This window comes from Heptranchias perlo, chromosome 22 (assembly GCF_035084215.1).
Source record: "Heptranchias perlo isolate sHepPer1 chromosome 22, sHepPer1.hap1, whole genome shotgun sequence".
Classification (NCBI taxonomy): domain Eukaryota; kingdom Metazoa; phylum Chordata; class Chondrichthyes; order Hexanchiformes; family Hexanchidae; genus Heptranchias; species Heptranchias perlo.
The window spans coordinates 3,463,474-3,481,162 of record NC_090346.1 but is presented as its reverse complement, the minus strand read 5'-3'; the positions used below and the strand labels follow the sequence as shown (position 1 = coordinate 3,481,162).

Genomic DNA, 17,689 nt, shown 5'->3' with positions numbered 1-17,689 from the left:
GTCGCGGCTCGATGACATCATCGGTGCCCCAATCTGATTTTCAGGTTGTGTCGGGGGGAGTCCCGCACTGTGTGGAACGCAACAGCCGACCCAAAGCGGGAGGCGCTGACTGGCCAGAGGAGGCCAAGTTAAGTTTTTAAAAATGTCATTTATGAGAACTCCTTGTGGGCCAGGAAGAGCAGGAGTGCTCTCCCTCCCTAGGCCCCACCAGGAGTCCTTGGGCCTCCCCAGCCCTGGCCTTGCCTCTCCCTCTGTGCGCTAGTATCAGCTGACGAAGCCCACGCCCAGCAATCAGGTTGTGCCGAGGACCGTTCCTTTGAGTCCCTGGTGTCCTAAGGCCCCCGCGCTGGTTTCCACTCCTGCCCGCTGGCCCTGACATCAGTCCTGATGGTTTCAGGCAGAAGACAGTGCTGCAAGAATTAAATGAGACCGGGCTGTTAAAGTGGCCTAGACCTCATACTGAAATACCTGTGGGGGTCTGTCCCCACCCGCACCCCAGTAAAAATTGAGGCCTATGCGTTTGGCCCTAACCAATGGAATTCCCTGTCTAAACCTCTCCGCCTCTCCTCCTTTAAGATGCTCCTTAAAACCTACCTCTTTTGTCACCTGTCCTAATATCTCCTTATGTGGCTCAGTGTCAAATTTTGTTTGATAATCACTCCTGTGAAGCACCTCGGAACATTTTATTACATTAAAGGTGCTATATAAATGCAAGTTGTTGATGTTGATATTCCTCTGTCTGCTATTTTAGTGGAGATTTTACCTATTTATGTTAAAGAGTTTAGCGTCTCCGTTAGAATAACACCTAGAGGAATTTCGGACAAATGTGTTCAGTGTTGGCATTCCAGTATCCCACGGAGCAGTTTCAAGGCCATGGTTTTAATTCTTTCATTGCTTGTGATAAGCACTGTCAGGTATCATAGCATGTTTAAACAATGTCAAATTCTGATTTAGAGTTGTTGTTCATTACAAGAATGTGTGGGGCTGTGCTAGTTTGTATTCCATCTCAGCAAAAGTTGATCGACTGTGTGTTTCGTGGCACCAACATTTTGCCATGGCTACTTGTAAAAAAAATATAAAACTCCATCAATACACGTTCCTGACAGGTTGGGATACAGATTTGTTTTTTCTAATTTACTGCTCCCTCTCAAAGTGGAAATGCTTCTGTGCACAAGAGGCCAGTTCCACCTCGAATTCACTGTAACTGTAGCACTTCAGAATAATGGCCTTGTGATTATTATTTTCTGCTGAATAAGCTCCTTGAATCACTGAAAGTCAGTGTATGAGTGCCTATCGATGCACTAATAAACAATAATATTTAACCCACGTTCAGCTGCAAATTCTTATCAACAAGTGGCTCATTAGTCTGGTGAGTACAGAGCTGCTCTGAACTAAAGGCCTCGATATTAACACAAAAGCAGGTTCCGAGAAGGTGCGGGGTTGAGGTTGGGGGGAATTGCGTGCCCGAAACCTGGAAGAAAATTTAGCGGGTCGGAATGTCTGATTTTAACTTGATTGTCTAATTAAATTTTTCCTTCCAGGATTCGTGTCTTCAAGCTGTGACAGCGGGCGTGACGTGCACCCATGTCACACGATCTCAAATCATTATTTAAAGGACCAATGCAAATATAGAATTTGGGGGAGCGAGGAGGTTTGGGAAGGAGACGGTGCGAGCCAGTGAACATAGATTCAGGCTGATCAAGGCCAGCACCCACACTTAATGATGCTTCCCTTGACTTACTGCTGGGTGCAGTCAGGAGCAGGAGAGAGATAATTTTCCCCAGTAATGGGAGGAAGAAACCTGCTGCTGTCACCAAGAAGGTGTGGTAGGAGGTGAGCAGCAGGAGCATTGTTGCCCCAGTGTTGGGTGTAGTGCAGGAAGCGGTTTAATGACCTAAGCAGGTTAGGAAAAGTGAGCACAGTTGCTGATTCACCTACATCCTGTGGTGTACACTACCTCACCTCCCTCACTCTGTCTTGTCAAGCATTCTCCATCACTTCACTCCTCACACCCACTTAAGTTTCAGCAGCATCCATCCTTCACTTTCTACCTCCCCATTTATCCATTCACCCCCAGTCCTTATGCAATGTGATGCATCTGTCACATCTTCAGTCGCTCACAGGTCTATTGTTTAGCCCTTGTAGGAGAAGAAAGCACAAAACGCAAGGGAGAGGGTGAGGACTGGAGGTGGACTGCCACAGCTCACAGATGCAGAGGAGGACGCCATGGAGATAAGTGGCACATCTGCATTCCTGTCAATCAGAGATGGAGAGACTGGGAACTCGCAGATGCCCGGTGACAGAATTAAAAATATCTCTGACACACATGCTGACTTTATTTCATCAATGACTGAACTATGAGAAGCCTGGATATGGTGATTGTCAAGATTGTTACTTTGCCAGTAATTCATATCCGTTTCCTTTGTCTTCCAGGGCCGTCGTGCATAGAGCAACAATCTTTGGACATGCCTGAGGATTCCTCAGAGGAGTTCATTCCTCCCGAGGGTCAGGGTCCACCGTCACAAGACATACAGCCACGCACCAGCGCAAATACTCACAGTTAGATAGTTAGTTGGATTTTCACCAGGTGATTCACAATTCACAAGTGAGCACGAGCAGACACTGGTGGCAGGAACATCTGTGGAGAGTCCATGTCAGAAGGCATGCTGCTGTCAAAGCTCTGCTCAGCTGGACACAGATGCTGAACCCCAGGAGCCATCGTTGAGAAGGGGAATGATAGAGGTACAGCAGCAACTTTGTGAGGTATTGGCAGAGGTACTGGCCACGCATACTCTCCACAATAGCAGAGAGGATGGAGGAATCCAACTCCAACAGTAGTGGATTGTTGTCCCAGATAATTGCGAGAATATCTGCCTTGGAGAGAGTGGCCGCCTGTGTGGAACTTCAAGCACGGCTCTCAAATGAGTCTTTGCAGGCCATGACCACGGCCGTGCAGGAGATGTCTGCTCTCTAAAGAGGATGACAGATACCTTATCCATGGCCTTACAACGCATTATTGATCTGTACCAAGCTACTCCACAGCAGAATGGTGGGAGTGATGTGGGCCTGGCCCAGGAGAGTGATGATGGTGAAAGGGGACATGGAAGTGGAAACTCCACTCAAAGCGCTCCCATGTCTCACCCGTTGTCCCCCCCTTCAGCCAGTACCCGACATGCTGCCTCATCTCCCGATGGCCGACTCTGCCCCTGCACAGGTGCAGGTGGAGCAGTCTTTGGCGGGGCCCTCACAGGCTCCAAAACCCAGAGGTCGTAGGCTAAAAGCACCTCAGCAGTCAGAGCAGGAAACTGAGCATCCGGCCTCTACCTCTGCTGAAGTGGATGCACTATGTAGCTGCAGTAGGAAGTGTAAGAGAAAGCAGTTCAATGTTTGACAAAGTGTTATGTTGTGAAGTTTCCAGTTTTTGTAACGTCACATAAAATTTATTGATTAGCACCACATCCCCGTCTTGCCCATTATCGTGTACCGAGTGCCAACTCACCCTCTCATTTCGTTCATGATGAATGTCAATAAATAACAGGACCCATTGGGGGATGTGAAATGGGTGAGTGCTTGATTGAAGGACTATTTTATACAAAGGGGACGGGGGTGGTGGGAACGGGCCGGAGGATTTCATTTTTAATTTTTTCCAGTGTCAATCACTAGCTGAACTTTTGAGCTAAGAGGGCATCCCTGGCATCCTGGGCAGCAGTGTAGGCAGCAGGTCTGGCGATGGGTGCCCCATCTTCATATTGCTCATCATCCTCGTGGTCGTCGTCCTCCTCCTCTTCCTCCTCCTCTTCCTCTTCTTCAATGATCTTGTCATCAGAGGATGAGTGATGAGCGCCTTGGTCGTCCTCTGCCTCTAATCCTCTCTGCTGCACAATGTTTGCAGGACGTAGCACACCACTATGATTCTCGACACCCTCGCTGGTGAGTATTGAAGGACACCTCCAGACCCGTCCAGGCTCCCGAAGTGCATCTTCAACATGCCGATGACACACCTGATGGTCATCCGGCTCTCGTTATAGCTTTCTTGCGTCTCATTGGTGGGGTTCCTCACAGGAGTGATGAGCCAAGTTTGAAGGAGGTATCCCATGCCTTCAACTTAAGTCTGTCTCCTGGAATGTTGGACCGCCACAGTATAAAAGAATCATGATAGCTCCCAGGGAATCTGGCACACCCCTGCATGAACCTCCTCTTGTGTTTGCACACCAGCTGTCCATTGATGAAGTGAAATCCTTTGCAGCTGATAAAAACTCCTGGTTCACGTGATGGTCCTCGGATTGCCATATATGTTGGCAGCTTGTACCTGTGGGAAGCCAGCCAGAGACACGGATCCGACTGCCCTGTCATTCTGGCTATTGTCGTCAGAGGGGAAGTTGCCCTGGCAAACAACCCATCCGTTACCTGCCGTATACATTTATGTGCAGCCGACTAGTGAGAGATCGTTGAGATGAGTGGTGCACTGGAAAGAGCCAGAGGCAAAGGAATTGAGGGCAGTGGTGACTTTGACAGCGACGGGCAATGCGTGACCACCAGGTCCAGCAGGGAGCAGCTCTTCTTGAAGGAAGCTGCAGATGTCTGCGACCACCTGTCGGGTCAATCTGAGCCTGCGGAAGCACTACTCTTCAGATAGGTCTAGAGAGCTGAGCCTCTGTCTGTAGACCCTCTCACATGGGTAGCGCCTCCTGCGACCTTGGCCCCTCTCTTGTTCTCCTCTCTGCTGGTCTCCACTCTGTTCTCTAGATCTTTGTTGTCCAGATCTCTGATGTGCACCGTTCTCTTGTGCATCTGCAGATCCCACCACAGCACGATGTTGCTGCCACGGATGGTGATTGTCCTCCTTGTCCGATGTGCTATCAAAAACATCCATGGAGTCCCTCCCCCCATCCTGATGTAGTCCGTTTGAAAGCCTCCAAATGTCTGAATCACGTCTATGATTACAAGAACTCTCTGCAAAACGTCTGCCAGAGGGAATTGAGAAAACAGCTGGAAGCACTGAGCTTCTATTCACATCAGGCAATCAGAACTTTAAATGCCCCCATGAAGTGTTGCTCAATCTCGCCTCCGGAAAATCAGTGCTGGGGTATCAAATTCAAATTCCTGTTGCAATCTCTTCAAATGCGCCTCATTAGCATGTGATAATGATCGGCCTGCCTCCAGCGAGAATGTTACTCACACGCAGCACAAACGCACCTCCATTATAAACGGAAGTTGGAGGCGGGTTGGTGTCAGGTTTGAGAGTTTTACTATTTTAACCTTCCCACCTGCCTCCAACTGCCTGTCCTTGGGGGTTAAAACTCTCCCCAAAGAGTTGCAGAGATCGCAAGATTAGTTGAATATCATAGTCCTTGGTTGAACCATTCAGTATATGGAAGGGAAACTGCCATCTTACCCTCTAACACTGCACTTCCTGCCACCATAATGTGACCATACAACAAGGCCAAATACAGACCAGAAAATCAACGTCTGATTCCTAGTCTATGGTGAGTTAGCTGATTCTTACCCATGTGCCAATGGGGATGCTCTAATCAGTGCCCTGAATTGGGGAGAGAAAGGAGTCAATTCAATCTTTCAGATGAGGCGTTAAAGCAAGGCCCCATCTGCCCTCTCAGGTGGACATAAAAGATTTCATGGCACTATTCGAAGAAGAGTACAAGAGTTCTCCTGGTGTCCTGGCCAATGTTACTAAAACAGATTATCTGGTCCTGTATCTAATTGCTGTTCGTGGGACCTTGTGCAAATTGGCCGCCATGTTTCCCTAAATTACAATGATGATACTTCATAAGTACTTTACTCATGAGGTTTAGGCTCAGCTGTGACGTCCATCCATGGTCAACTAGTGCGGTAATATTCACCGTCTCAGCTTACGTGAAGAATGACCACTTAGGTGAAGCAGGTTCCCATGGAATTGAACCCCAACAAGTGACAGCAGCTTTATTTCTTATTTGTTCTTGGGATGTGGGCAACACGACCAAAGCAGTATCTATTACCCAATCTTAGTTGCCTGAGGGCATTAAGAGTCAACCACATACAGTGGGACTGGAGTCACATGTGGGCCAAAGCAGATAGGAGTGCCAGGTTCCCTTCCCTGAAGGACATTAGAGAAACAGTTGGGTTTCTACAAGAATCCAGCAACTTTTGTGGTTATTTTTCTGGCACTAGGACACAAATGACCAAATATATTGAATTCAGTTTCACGGCGTGCTATGGTCGAATTTGAGCTCATACCCTCTGGGTTATTGTACAATACCATAACCGTACACTTCAGGAGAGGATGAGTGAAATTTGAAATGAAAATAATCATTTTGGATTCCTATGTGGAAAATTGTTACAAATAATTACAAAAAAGTTACTGATTTTCCTACAGCACAGATATGGTGGTGTAGTGATTATAGGACCAGCAACCTATAATGTTGTAAGCCATCTTGGTATATTTTGAAATTGAATTCAATAAATCTGGTAATTTGTGGGTTGGCACCAGAGAAAAATGACCATGAAAACTGTTGGGTTGTCATAAAAAAACTGGTTCACTAATGCCTTTCAGGGAAGGGAACCTGCTACCCTGTGACTCCAGTCCCATACTATGTCATGACCTGGCAAGCCATTCAGTTGTAGTACAATTGCTTCAAGAAGGAGGCCCACCACCATCTTCGGACATTTGGGAATGGGCAACAAACGCAGCCTTGCCAAAGTCAGTCACATCCAGAGAGCAAATTAAAAATAGCCAGTTTAAGTCATTTAATGACTAATTATTTCATCCATTTTTTTGATTTTGCCTGTGTGAAGCATTTTGGGTCATTTTTCTATGTGAAAGGTGCTATATAAATGCAACAGTGATGATGTTGTTTAATCAACTGGCTGTTTTTTGTGGTGTGCTTTTCTTCGTTTCTCATTACTTCTCTGAGTCCAAATCTCACTATGCAAATCTGCTGGTTTGTTGGATGTCTAAAGTCCATTTTCTGCTAGCCATGACCCCAGTCAGATACTAGGACGTGAACCCTGGCAAGTCAAATATTTTGACTTTGAACAACAAGGGGGTAATTTTCACCTTCACCGCCTGGGTGGTAAACTGGCAAAGTGCATCACCCCCCATGTATTGTAGAACCCTCCAGTTTTCATCCCATTGAAATGCAAAGTGGGTGGGTTCTGCAATTGGCGGGAGACCCACGCCACCAATTTACTGCCCAGGCGGTGAAGGCAAAAATTTACTCCCAAGGCACATGCAGCAGGTTTAGGCCCGATTACGATTAACCGTTTATTTATGTAAACCTTAGATCGTGCAGTTGCTTACAAAAGGAAACAGACAACGGACGCAGGAGCCAACAGCTGCTAACAAAACCTCATCCCGCTCTCATGCAGTGCTGCAGGTTACCGTCAAACAGAAGAGTCGACTAAAAAACATTACAGAGGAGATACGAGTTGGCCGTCTCTTTATGATTGACCTTGCTGGATCTGAGAGAGCATCTCAGGTAATCATAAGTCACATCAGTGTCTATAACTTTCTTGGGTACCTCAGTTTGTCTTTTTGTAAACATATTATTTAAATGTTGAAGCACTAATGTATAAAAACATTAGCCATAAGTTGGAAAAGTGTTTCATTATTTCACTTCAAGACTCTCAACCCCTTAGCAATGAATTCTATTGTGTTTGTCATATTGTTTATTTACTCCCTCTCCCGCATTTCAGTTATTTCTTCTCTTACTCAACAGCAAAGGGGGGTGGGGGTCAATGGGGGCAGGGGGCAGTGGGGGCAGGAGAGAGATTTGATCTCTTAGACCAAGTTTCCAATATCAGCTGGACTACTTTTGGGAGAAAGATAAATTGTCCCCTGGCTGTTAGTCTCTGCTTTGCATGGCTGGCTCAACTTGATATTGGTAGAATCCGAGAAGCAGGAAAGCCACCCACACTTTTAGCCCCAGGATATCAATGGCTCCAGGGAAACAAGGATGTTGAGGGGGCTGAGCAACACATAAAATGGATGCAGTTATTATGTAAATAATGATTGCCTTGGATTCATTAATCAGACATAGCAAGCCACTGGTGGATTAATAAGCCGACTGCCTAATACTGAGGACCCTAGCTATATTACTCAGAGGGCCTCTCTCCTTCCCTGTTCACTTATTCCTCTTGATTTAATGCCCTTGTGGCATTTTTTTCCTTTCTTTTTATTTATGGAATTCTTGGATTGCAAAGAAACAGCTACAAATTTTGAGGGGAAATAAACGAAGAAAAAATATAAATAGTGAGAGAAAAAGACAAAAATCACAGTATGTACAGCAGAATCGAAATTTCATCATAACAGCAAGCTTAATCTTAAGTACAGCTTCGGAACAGGCACAACATGAGGCAAGATCAAGCCAATCAACAGTAATGTTTAAAGATCATGTAAAGTAAGGCAAGAGGTATTATGATGAGAGCCCTGACGAGGATTAAGCTGGAAAGAATCATAAGAGATCTAATCGGGTTCAATGTTGGCAAAACTAGTTGAGAACAGCATGTCATGGAATTAACACCAGGAGAGATCTTAACTATGAGTCCAATATGAGAGAGCAAGTGGACATAATGTTTACGAGAGAATAAAAATCAGAGGGAGATGGGTGCGTTATAATAAAGGGTGGGGAAAGGACAGGCGCAGGCAGGGAGCCATGTGGAGTACCCTCCCACCCAACGATGAGATGGAAAGGGCAGAGACACAGAGATAGCTCATTACTTTTTCTACCAACAGACTCAGAACACAGGCAAACGAATGAAGGAAGGAGCACACATTAACCGGTCACTGCTGGCTCTGGGGAACTGTATCAATGCGCTGAGTGAGAAAGGAGCAAATCGATCGCAGTACGTCAACTACAGAGACAGCAAACTGACTCGTCTGCTAAAGGTAGCCTCCTGCTTCCATCCCGAGCACTACAAACTGCATTTCAATATTTCAAACTGACGTCGCTCTGGATAACTTGTGCCCCTGTTAAACCCGATCCCAGGAATTTCCATAAGAATTCACCCAGATTCATGCCCGGGAAAGCTTCTAGGGTCACTCCATCTGCAGTATGATGGTGCCTCTCACTCCATCTGCAGTATGATGGTGCCTCTCACTCCATCTGCAGTATGATGGTGCCTCTCACTCCATCTGCAGTATGATGGTGCCTCTCACTCCATCTGCAGTATGATGGTGCCTCCCACTCTTCTGCAGTATGATGGTGCCTCTCACTCCATCTGCAGTATGATGGTGCCTCTCACTCCATCTGCAGTATGATGGTGCCTCTCACTCCATCTGCAGTATGATGGTGCCTCTCACTCCATCTGCAGTATGATGGTGCCTCTCACTCCATCTGCAGTATGATGGTGCCTCTCACTCCATCTGCAGTATGATTGTGCCTCCCACTCCATCTGTATATGATGGTGCCTCTCACTCCATCTGCAGTATGATGGTGCCTCTCACTCCATCTGCAGTATGATGGTGCCTCTCACTCCATCTGCAGTATGATGGTGCCTCCCACTCTTCTGCAGTATGATGGTGCCTCTCACTCCATCTGGTGACAGGGGAACCCCTCTCTAATTCTGTATCATCTGAACAAAATGGATCTACCAGTAAAGAAATAGAGTCAAATATGAAAATAAGTGTAATCCTTCAAACTATGATTGTTCATTTTGAATGATTGGAAAATCAAGGCTGCAGGCTGGGAATTCCAATTCATAAGATCTATCTCCCATAACTTAGCAAGTCTCAGATATAAACTCTGGATTTTGAAGTAATCTTTCTGCTTACTACTAATGAGCAACTTTATGGATTATGGATTAAGTTTAAGAAAATAATAATTTCCTTTGTTTCGTTACAGGACTCATTGGGTGGAAACAGCAGGACAGTTATGATTGCTCACATCAGCCCTGCCAGTGCCTCGTTTGAGGAGTCCAGGAATACCCTGATGTATGCTGACCGTGCTAAGAACATTAAAACTAGGGTACGAGAGAAGAAATATAAACTAAATCCATTCAAATATTCCTATGCTTTCAGTTGTGATACTGAAAGGTAGTAGAGGTGATAAAATATGCAAGAAAATGTTCTCATAGCTACTGTACTAAGCAGTCTTTAGATGATAGTACAATGATGGCTGTGTGAATACACTGTGTGTATAGCCATACAGACCTAGCAAGAAAGAAAGATGCATTTATATAGGGCCTTTCACGACCTTAGGATGTCCCAAAGTACTTTACACCAATGAAGTATCTTTGAAGTGATCACTGTTGTAATGTAGGAAATGTGGGGGCCAATTTGCACACAGCAAGGTCCTACAAACAACATTGGGATTTAAACAGTGTTATACCTTACATAATGGGGGAGAACAGAGCAAGAAGTAGAAGATGCATAGATGGGAGTCCAAGCTTTAACAGGACCGAACTGTACAAAATTCTCAATTGTTATGAAGGAAGATATTTATACATTTACTTTGTTCTTGTGATCAGAGGTTGTTTGGGAAGAGAGTTCAAGTACCAAGTGGGGCTGCAGAGAGCGCATTTTCCCCCCAGTTTTCTTCCCTCCTCTGCTGAAGGTCTTTGTCTGTTTCCTGGCATTATGTTCCATTGATGCCTGCAGCCTCTGGTAGATCACTGAAGTAGCCATTTCAAGGCACCTCGCACAGTGCAGCACTCCCTCAGTACTGCAGCAAAGTGTCAGCCCAGATTATGTGTTCAAATCTCTAGAGTGGGACTTATGCACATAATATCATCCAGTCTATCTCAGACCATGCAGAGAGAGGCTTCTTTCCTATTTTAGCAGAGGCAAAAGAAATCTGATGTTGAAGGGGAAAATGCTGGAAATACACAGCCAAGCACCTGAAGGAGAAAGATTGGATGATGTTCAGGTGACATAACAATTGTTCACTATTGTTCACTACTGGTAGACAGTGTATCTCAGCAAATGGCATTATTGTCCAATTACATCACATTAGCTGGTACACATTGTTCTGCACTGTTCCAACTAATGTGATGTAATTTCTCTTGCAAATGCCGACCAACCTGCTGTAAATTTCCAGTCTGTTTCCGGTTGTGTTTCCTCTATATTTCATTTCACAAGTTTCTAACACGGGATTTCTTAAACTTCAGGTAAAACGAAACCTGCTGAATATCTCATATCACATTACTCAGTACACCAACATCATAACCGATCTCAGGAAAGAAATCGAGCGGCTTAAATTGAAGATCGGTGAACAGGGACCAGAACGGAGAAAATCTGAAAAGGCCAATATAAGGGACATTCAAGGTAGGTTGGGAAGAATAAGAAGTAATGAGTTTCTGTTCGAGCAGGAGTGCCCAAGAATAAGAAGTAATGAGTTTCTGTTCGAGCAGGAGTGCCCAAGAATAAGAAGCAATGAGTTTCTGTTCGAGCAGGAGTGCCCAAGATGTAGTCTTTGCTTCACTGATGGCTCCAAATCTTAGTAAGGCAGCCCATGAAGACTAGGCAACTACGCTAATATTTCTTAACTGTTGGCTTGTTTGAATTTTGTGGGCTTGGAGATTTGGAAAGGGCTGTTTTTAGGCTGTTACTTCATGTGGATAATCCAAAATCAGAACAACAATATTTGTTAATATCAGCAAAATCAGACAAAGCAAATTCATGGGAATATGAATGTAAACATTATATTTGCCCTGTGACGCTCCATGGGGCTAAACGCCTCTGAAGACTAAAAGCTTGAACACTTCTGTGTTAGAAGCAGGGTTTTGCACTGCACTTTATTTATAATTGGGACCAATGAGATGAGTTTAACAAAAAAAATAAACTTATTTAAAAACCATCTCCACTTGCAATCTCCGCGGGGGTTTCTGGCGGGAGAGCAGTGGAGAAACGGCTAAAAGTGGCCATTTACACCCTTTCTCCAGCGGTTCCACCAATCTTCTGCCAAAGTAACAGTGGGAGATTGAAAGAACCCCTGAAAATACAGTGCTATCTATTGATATATGCATAAAAATCTGTTGCAGTTTAGGTGTCACACTTTATTACAGATAAAAAACAATCTTTAAAAAAGAGAAAGAAAGCCAGTCACTTCCTGTTGGTTTTTATAGCCTTGGGGAGGAGCCAGGGATTTACAATCATTTGCCAATCTGCAGACAAACAATACCCTCTAATTGACCTCAGGATGTCCCCATTCTAGCCTTAAAGGAACACAGATCCACCTGAGCAGCAGAATAATTGTCCATTACATAGTATTATGCTCCTGTCCTTATAAAACAGCGCATCCTCTAACTTATTATGATCAACACCACAGAAGATCTGCTAGTGATATATTGTAAGTTTTCCGTGTAGTGCATGTCATACTTTATTTGTTCAAAATTTAATAGCACAAAATGTCTACCACATTTTTTTGATTGGCTTACATTTCCTGATCCAGAAACACTTCACTGACTTGTGAGCATGTCTTGCTGTTTCCGTGTGTGACCACTCTGTGTATAACACATACTGAACTTACACTGTATCCTGCAATGTCACAGGTGATCTGCTAGTATAAAAAAGGATTTTATTGTTTATTAATGAAACATTTTGGGTTACTGCTGTGATTGTATTATACACACTTCAAGAACTTCCCAGCATCTGCAACATTAAAAGGTTTCTCATGTTTTGTTGCCAATTTATTTGGAAACCTATATCGCTGTGCAGAATTTTTTCTGGTTGGCTGATTGTCTGATAAGTGCAAAAACCCATCACCAGGCTTAAGTGTCTCCGAACCAAATACTGAGAAATCCATGCAGGTAGAGTTTCTGTTTGCCTATTCCCTCAGGAACACACTCCATTTACCTAATCTTAAGTGTCAAGGCATAGGAACCCCCAAATGCACAGGGGTACTACTGGAGCTTAACTGGCTAAAACTGTGCAACTTACCAGCACAGACCGTTGCTAAGCTTCTGCTGCTTGTCCAGGTAGGACCACCACACCATAGGAGCATAGGAACAGGGGTACGTCATTCAGCCTGTCGTACCTGTTCCGCCATTCAATGAGATCATGGCTGATCTGTATCCTAACTCCATTTTCCTGCCATGGCTCCATATCCCTTGCAAAAATCTATGGCTGTCAGATTTAAAATTCTTAATTGAGCTAGCATCAGCTGCTTTTTGTGGGAGAGAATTCCACACTTCTTTCACCCTTTGCGTGAAGAAGTGTTTCCTGACATCTCCCCTTGTCCTAGACTCCCCCACCACCAGAAAAAGTTCCTCTCTATCTACCCTATCAATTCCTTTCAAAATCCTAAAAAGACCTCAATAAATCACTCCTTAACCTTTTATATTCCAGGGTAACATTCTGGTGAATGAGCACTCATTCCTTCCAAGGCCAATATATCCTTTCTAAGGTGTGGTGTCCAGAACTGTACACAGTACTCCAAATGTGGTCTAACCAGGGCTTTGTATAGCTGTAGCAATGGCTTGTAGGGTTATCTGGATCTAAGAGGGATAAATGTCAGCATCCAGTGACAGGCCTACTTGCAGGTCCTATCAGTAAGTCAGACTGGTTGATCAGTTATCAGCAGCGCCCTAGAATTGTGCGGGCTTGCTTGGCTCAGATATCAGATTACTGGATCAGCCACAGAGAATCGACCCAATCCCAGTGACATTGCCCACTACAGGTGAATAATAGTAACGTCACGTGACAGCATTTCAGTCACTTGCAGTACTTACAGAAAGAATCAGTGAATGTCCATATTATGTCAGGGATATATTGCTTCCAAGCTAGAAATTTCTAATATGAACATTAAGGATGCTGGGTCTTGGCTGCTGTAAGAGATGTATTGTACTAAAATTAAATTTAGTTCTGGCAGATTAAGGCTGCAATAATTTTCCAATCTAAATTGTTTGGGGAGGCTCAGTGGCAACACATTGCTAAAAAAAATGCTTGTATGCATGTTGCACTATTGAAGTTGTATAAGGTAGGTATTTTTTATAACGAATCACAGCAGAATAGATCGACTCCAGCATCATCCTAGATGGCTGGGGTTCAATGGTTTGCGGCCTGACCTCTAAAAAGATCTCCCATGGGACAGTGACTAGAACATTACTATAGGCAGTCAGGAAATGTCTTCATTCTCCATCCCCTAATTTCTAATTACTTGTAATTCACTGCAAAGAAAAGAAAATGTACAACGAACAAGGAAAACAATTAGCAATTTAAAAATTTCCATAAATGTTAAAAATGTCAGCTGGGGTCCTTCTGTCAGTGTGATTCGAGATTCAAGCTGGCTAACCTGACAATTTATCGAAGGTGAAGAATTCATCTGAGTGAGACTGATCATCATTCTCAGCAATCCTGTTGCTTGTTGGCAGAGAATAAACTGGCAGTGCCAATAACCAAGTGTGGGGAAGCTTCTACCACATTTGCCAGTCTTCATGACGAGAAACAATAAAATGGATAATAACCAGTGAAAGAGTCTAATTGCAAAATAAATAAACTGGGAAAACGCCAAAGGGAGAAATAGCCTTGTCTGTAAACTCATTCACAACGATAATTTTGCAATGTGCTTTCAGCTGAAGTCCAGCAGCATTCAGTGCAATACAACCGAGGGGAAATGTGCAGACTGAGGGATCGATTGATGATTGCTTTCAGGCAACAAATGGAGATCCGTCACAGCCTCATGGAGCTTGAAAATACCAACATGGAGCTTCACATTGACACCTCCAGACATTTACTGACCATATCTGAGTGAGTTCCACAGACACCTTAATAATAGCACAAGGACTAGAACTTTACTGGTGGATTGAATGCAAATGCACTGAACTTTGTGGGACATTAACAAATAAAGTGTTCGTTTGTTTAGTATGATTCAATGATCGTATATGTGCATGCGACACCACAAAACAATCACCTTATGTCATGCTGTAGTACCAAATCTGGCTGTCCCACCACCTGGGAGACGCACATTCTCCTCCTTTTACTTCGGTAACATGTTGCCACTAACGGTGGGACCTGTGGGAGGGCCAGTGGCAAAAAGAGACTTGTATTCCCCTGCCTCCAATACTTTTTGAGATAAACAAAACATCAGGTGCTGGATGAAATCAGAGGTGCAGAATTAGCATCCTTTAAATTGTCCACTGCTGTTGCAGCTTGGAGTCCTGCACTCCCGCTTATTACTGTTAAAGTAGCTTTATTGCACCATCTGAATCATCCAGCTTCACACAAGGAGGAGGCAGTATTGTCCCTAAAAGATGGATCAAGATCTATGATGCAGCTTCTTTTAATGTTTTCTTTTATTTTTGTAGCTGAGTGACATTAAGCTGAGTGAATAATTTGTGACTATGACTAAGTTTCAGCCAAAAGCTCAGCTGTGTTTCAAACCCACAGAAAGCTCCGTCTGTTGTTTGGGATAATTTTGCTGTCCACGTTGAAGGTGAATTAAAAGTATATTATTCCCACTGCAGTGGAGGCATTCGTTGAGCTGCGTGGGAAGGCTTTTTGGCAGGAAGGTAGTTGAAGGTCATAGCAGCAGAATACTCATCCTACAATATATGATTATGACTTTTTCAAGAGTGCTGCTGCTGCCGCCTCTCTTCAACTATTGTTGCTGTTGCTTGCCTGATTATTTCAGTTCCAACACTGAATCTATGTTTTACTGGAATTATCATTCACCTGAGTTTTACCTGCAAATCAGCAGGAGCATCAGCTCCAATACATCGACTACCTTCAACGTGTCTTCTTTAAAGTTAATAAGAGCCAAATATTCTATGGAATTCTTTTATTCAAAGTCTCTATGATGAACTGAAAACAAATCTTTTTATCTATAATCACTGGGAATGAACATCTTAATGAGGCATTGAATGGTGTCTGCCATCCAAATCATCTTTGTATTTTAAATTTCAATCTTGCCATTTGTGTGCGGAGCCACAACCTTGCACCTCTTTACCTTTGCCCTATTTCCCAGTCCGCACCCTGTGTTCCTGCCCTCTTCCTGTCTACCATCAATGGCAGAACCTTCAGCCATCGTGCTCCCACACTCTGAAACTTCCTCCCTAAAACCCTTTGTCTTGCTACACCTCCCCCTTCCTTTAGAAGTCTCCTTAAAACCCATCTCTGCACATCTGTCCTAACCTCTCCATCCACCGCGCCCCCATCCCCACCACCGACTCCTGCTCAGGCACAACCCACAACTGTGAAATGCCTGATACATTTTGTTAAAGGCACTGTTTAAATGCAAGTTGTTGGTGTTGAGTAATGGACGCCCATGTTGAAAACTTTATTTTTTCCAAAACATTAAATAAAGTACAGCAAGTTGTATATGATTCTATTCAAATCAAGCAACGGTATCTAAAAAATTGTAATGTTTTGATTTCATATGGATTTGTGTTAAAAGTAAATTTCATATTTCCATGATAGATCGTGGTATTATACAACAAACTGTGTAATATACCATACATTCTTTGAAATTGACCTTGAAAATTCAGTTACATTGAAACAAACCATAGATTTTTGTTCTGGAATGTTCTGATTGTTACACAAAGTATCTGTGGGAATGAGTTGCAGATTGTTGGAGAGCCGAGACTGGGTAGTATCAGGAGAACTTTGCTTAGTTTGAGAATGGGGGGAGGGGTGAAGAATGAATCAGTATAGCATAGAAGGAGGTTATTTGTTTCATCATGGCTGTGCTGGCTCTTTGATAGCTTTGCTCTTGCTATAAGCACTGTGTCTTCCTCTGCTTCAAATATTTATCCAGTTTTCCCTTAAATGAGCCAATGGTCTCTGCCTCAACCACTCCCTGTGGTACCACCCGCCATATTGGGTAAGGGAAAACAAGAGGGGTCCTTTACCTATGCCTGATACAGGCCTTTAGACCCATTGCATATGCCCCGCGATCCCTGATACCGACCTCCGACACTGACCCCGATCCCCAACCCAACCCCAACCCAGGCCCCAACCCCCATCCCAATCCCCGACAACACTGACCTGAGGGCTGCTGCAACACTAACAGTGGTCCAAACTTTGACACCTCTTCACCAGAGGGCACTTCATGCTTCGCCAGCAACATTGAATTGAGGTCTGAGCCTTAATATCTGGAGAGCCTCAGGCTTCATCCCCACGCAATCTATGCCTCCCCAACTCTCCCCCCAGCATGCCCAAAAATGGTTGCGGCCCAATTACTAGCCCCTTGTATTTGAATCGTTGGGGGTCCTGTTCATTCATACCATTCAGCGTCTTTCCATTAATTACTTCACACTAAATTGCATCTGTCACCTGGTCTTCCCATTCCACTAACCTGTCTCTGTTTTCCTGAGGTCGTTCACAGACCTCATTACTATTTGCCAAACCCTCTTCTCGTGTGTTGTTAGCAAATGTTGAGATTGTGCTCCCAATATTTATGAATAAATAACCATGGATGTTGAAAACAAAAGTGGACTGATCACTAGCCCCTGGATTACACCACTTCCAACCCTTCTCCAATCTGAGCAACACCCAGTCACTCTAACCCTTTGTTTCCTGACTGTCAATCAACTTTCTATCCACACTGCTGCATGGCATCTTACGCCTGAATTCTTCTAACAAGCCGTCCGTGAGACACCTTACTGTCCATCTTCTGAAGATCCATGTACACCATGTCTACTGCATTCTCTTTATCCAGTCAATCACTTCCAAAAAACTTAAATTTGTCAAACATAGCTTTCCTTTAAGAAATCCATGTTGGCTGTCCTTGATTAATCCTTAATATGTGCATTTCTAAAC

General features: G+C 44.1%; 1 protein-coding gene across 2 annotated transcripts in view; it reads left to right on the top strand.

Annotated features, from left to right (window-relative positions):
• si:dkey-26i13.8 (kinesin-like protein KIF19) overlaps nucleotides 1-17,689 on the top strand; it is a 117,518-nt gene that overhangs the window by 60,139 nt on the left and 39,690 nt on the right. For both annotated transcript variants that reach the window (XM_068002823.1, XM_068002824.1), the window contains exons 7-11: nucleotides 7,278-7,472; nucleotides 8,729-8,881; nucleotides 9,837-9,959; nucleotides 11,101-11,257; nucleotides 14,506-14,680. In XM_068002823.1, coding sequence (XP_067858924.1) covers nucleotides 7,278-7,472; nucleotides 8,729-8,881; nucleotides 9,837-9,959; nucleotides 11,101-11,257; nucleotides 14,506-14,680 — 803 coding nt within the window. The remainder of the gene's footprint in view (nucleotides 1-7,277; nucleotides 7,473-8,728; nucleotides 8,882-9,836; nucleotides 9,960-11,100; nucleotides 11,258-14,505; nucleotides 14,681-17,689) is intronic.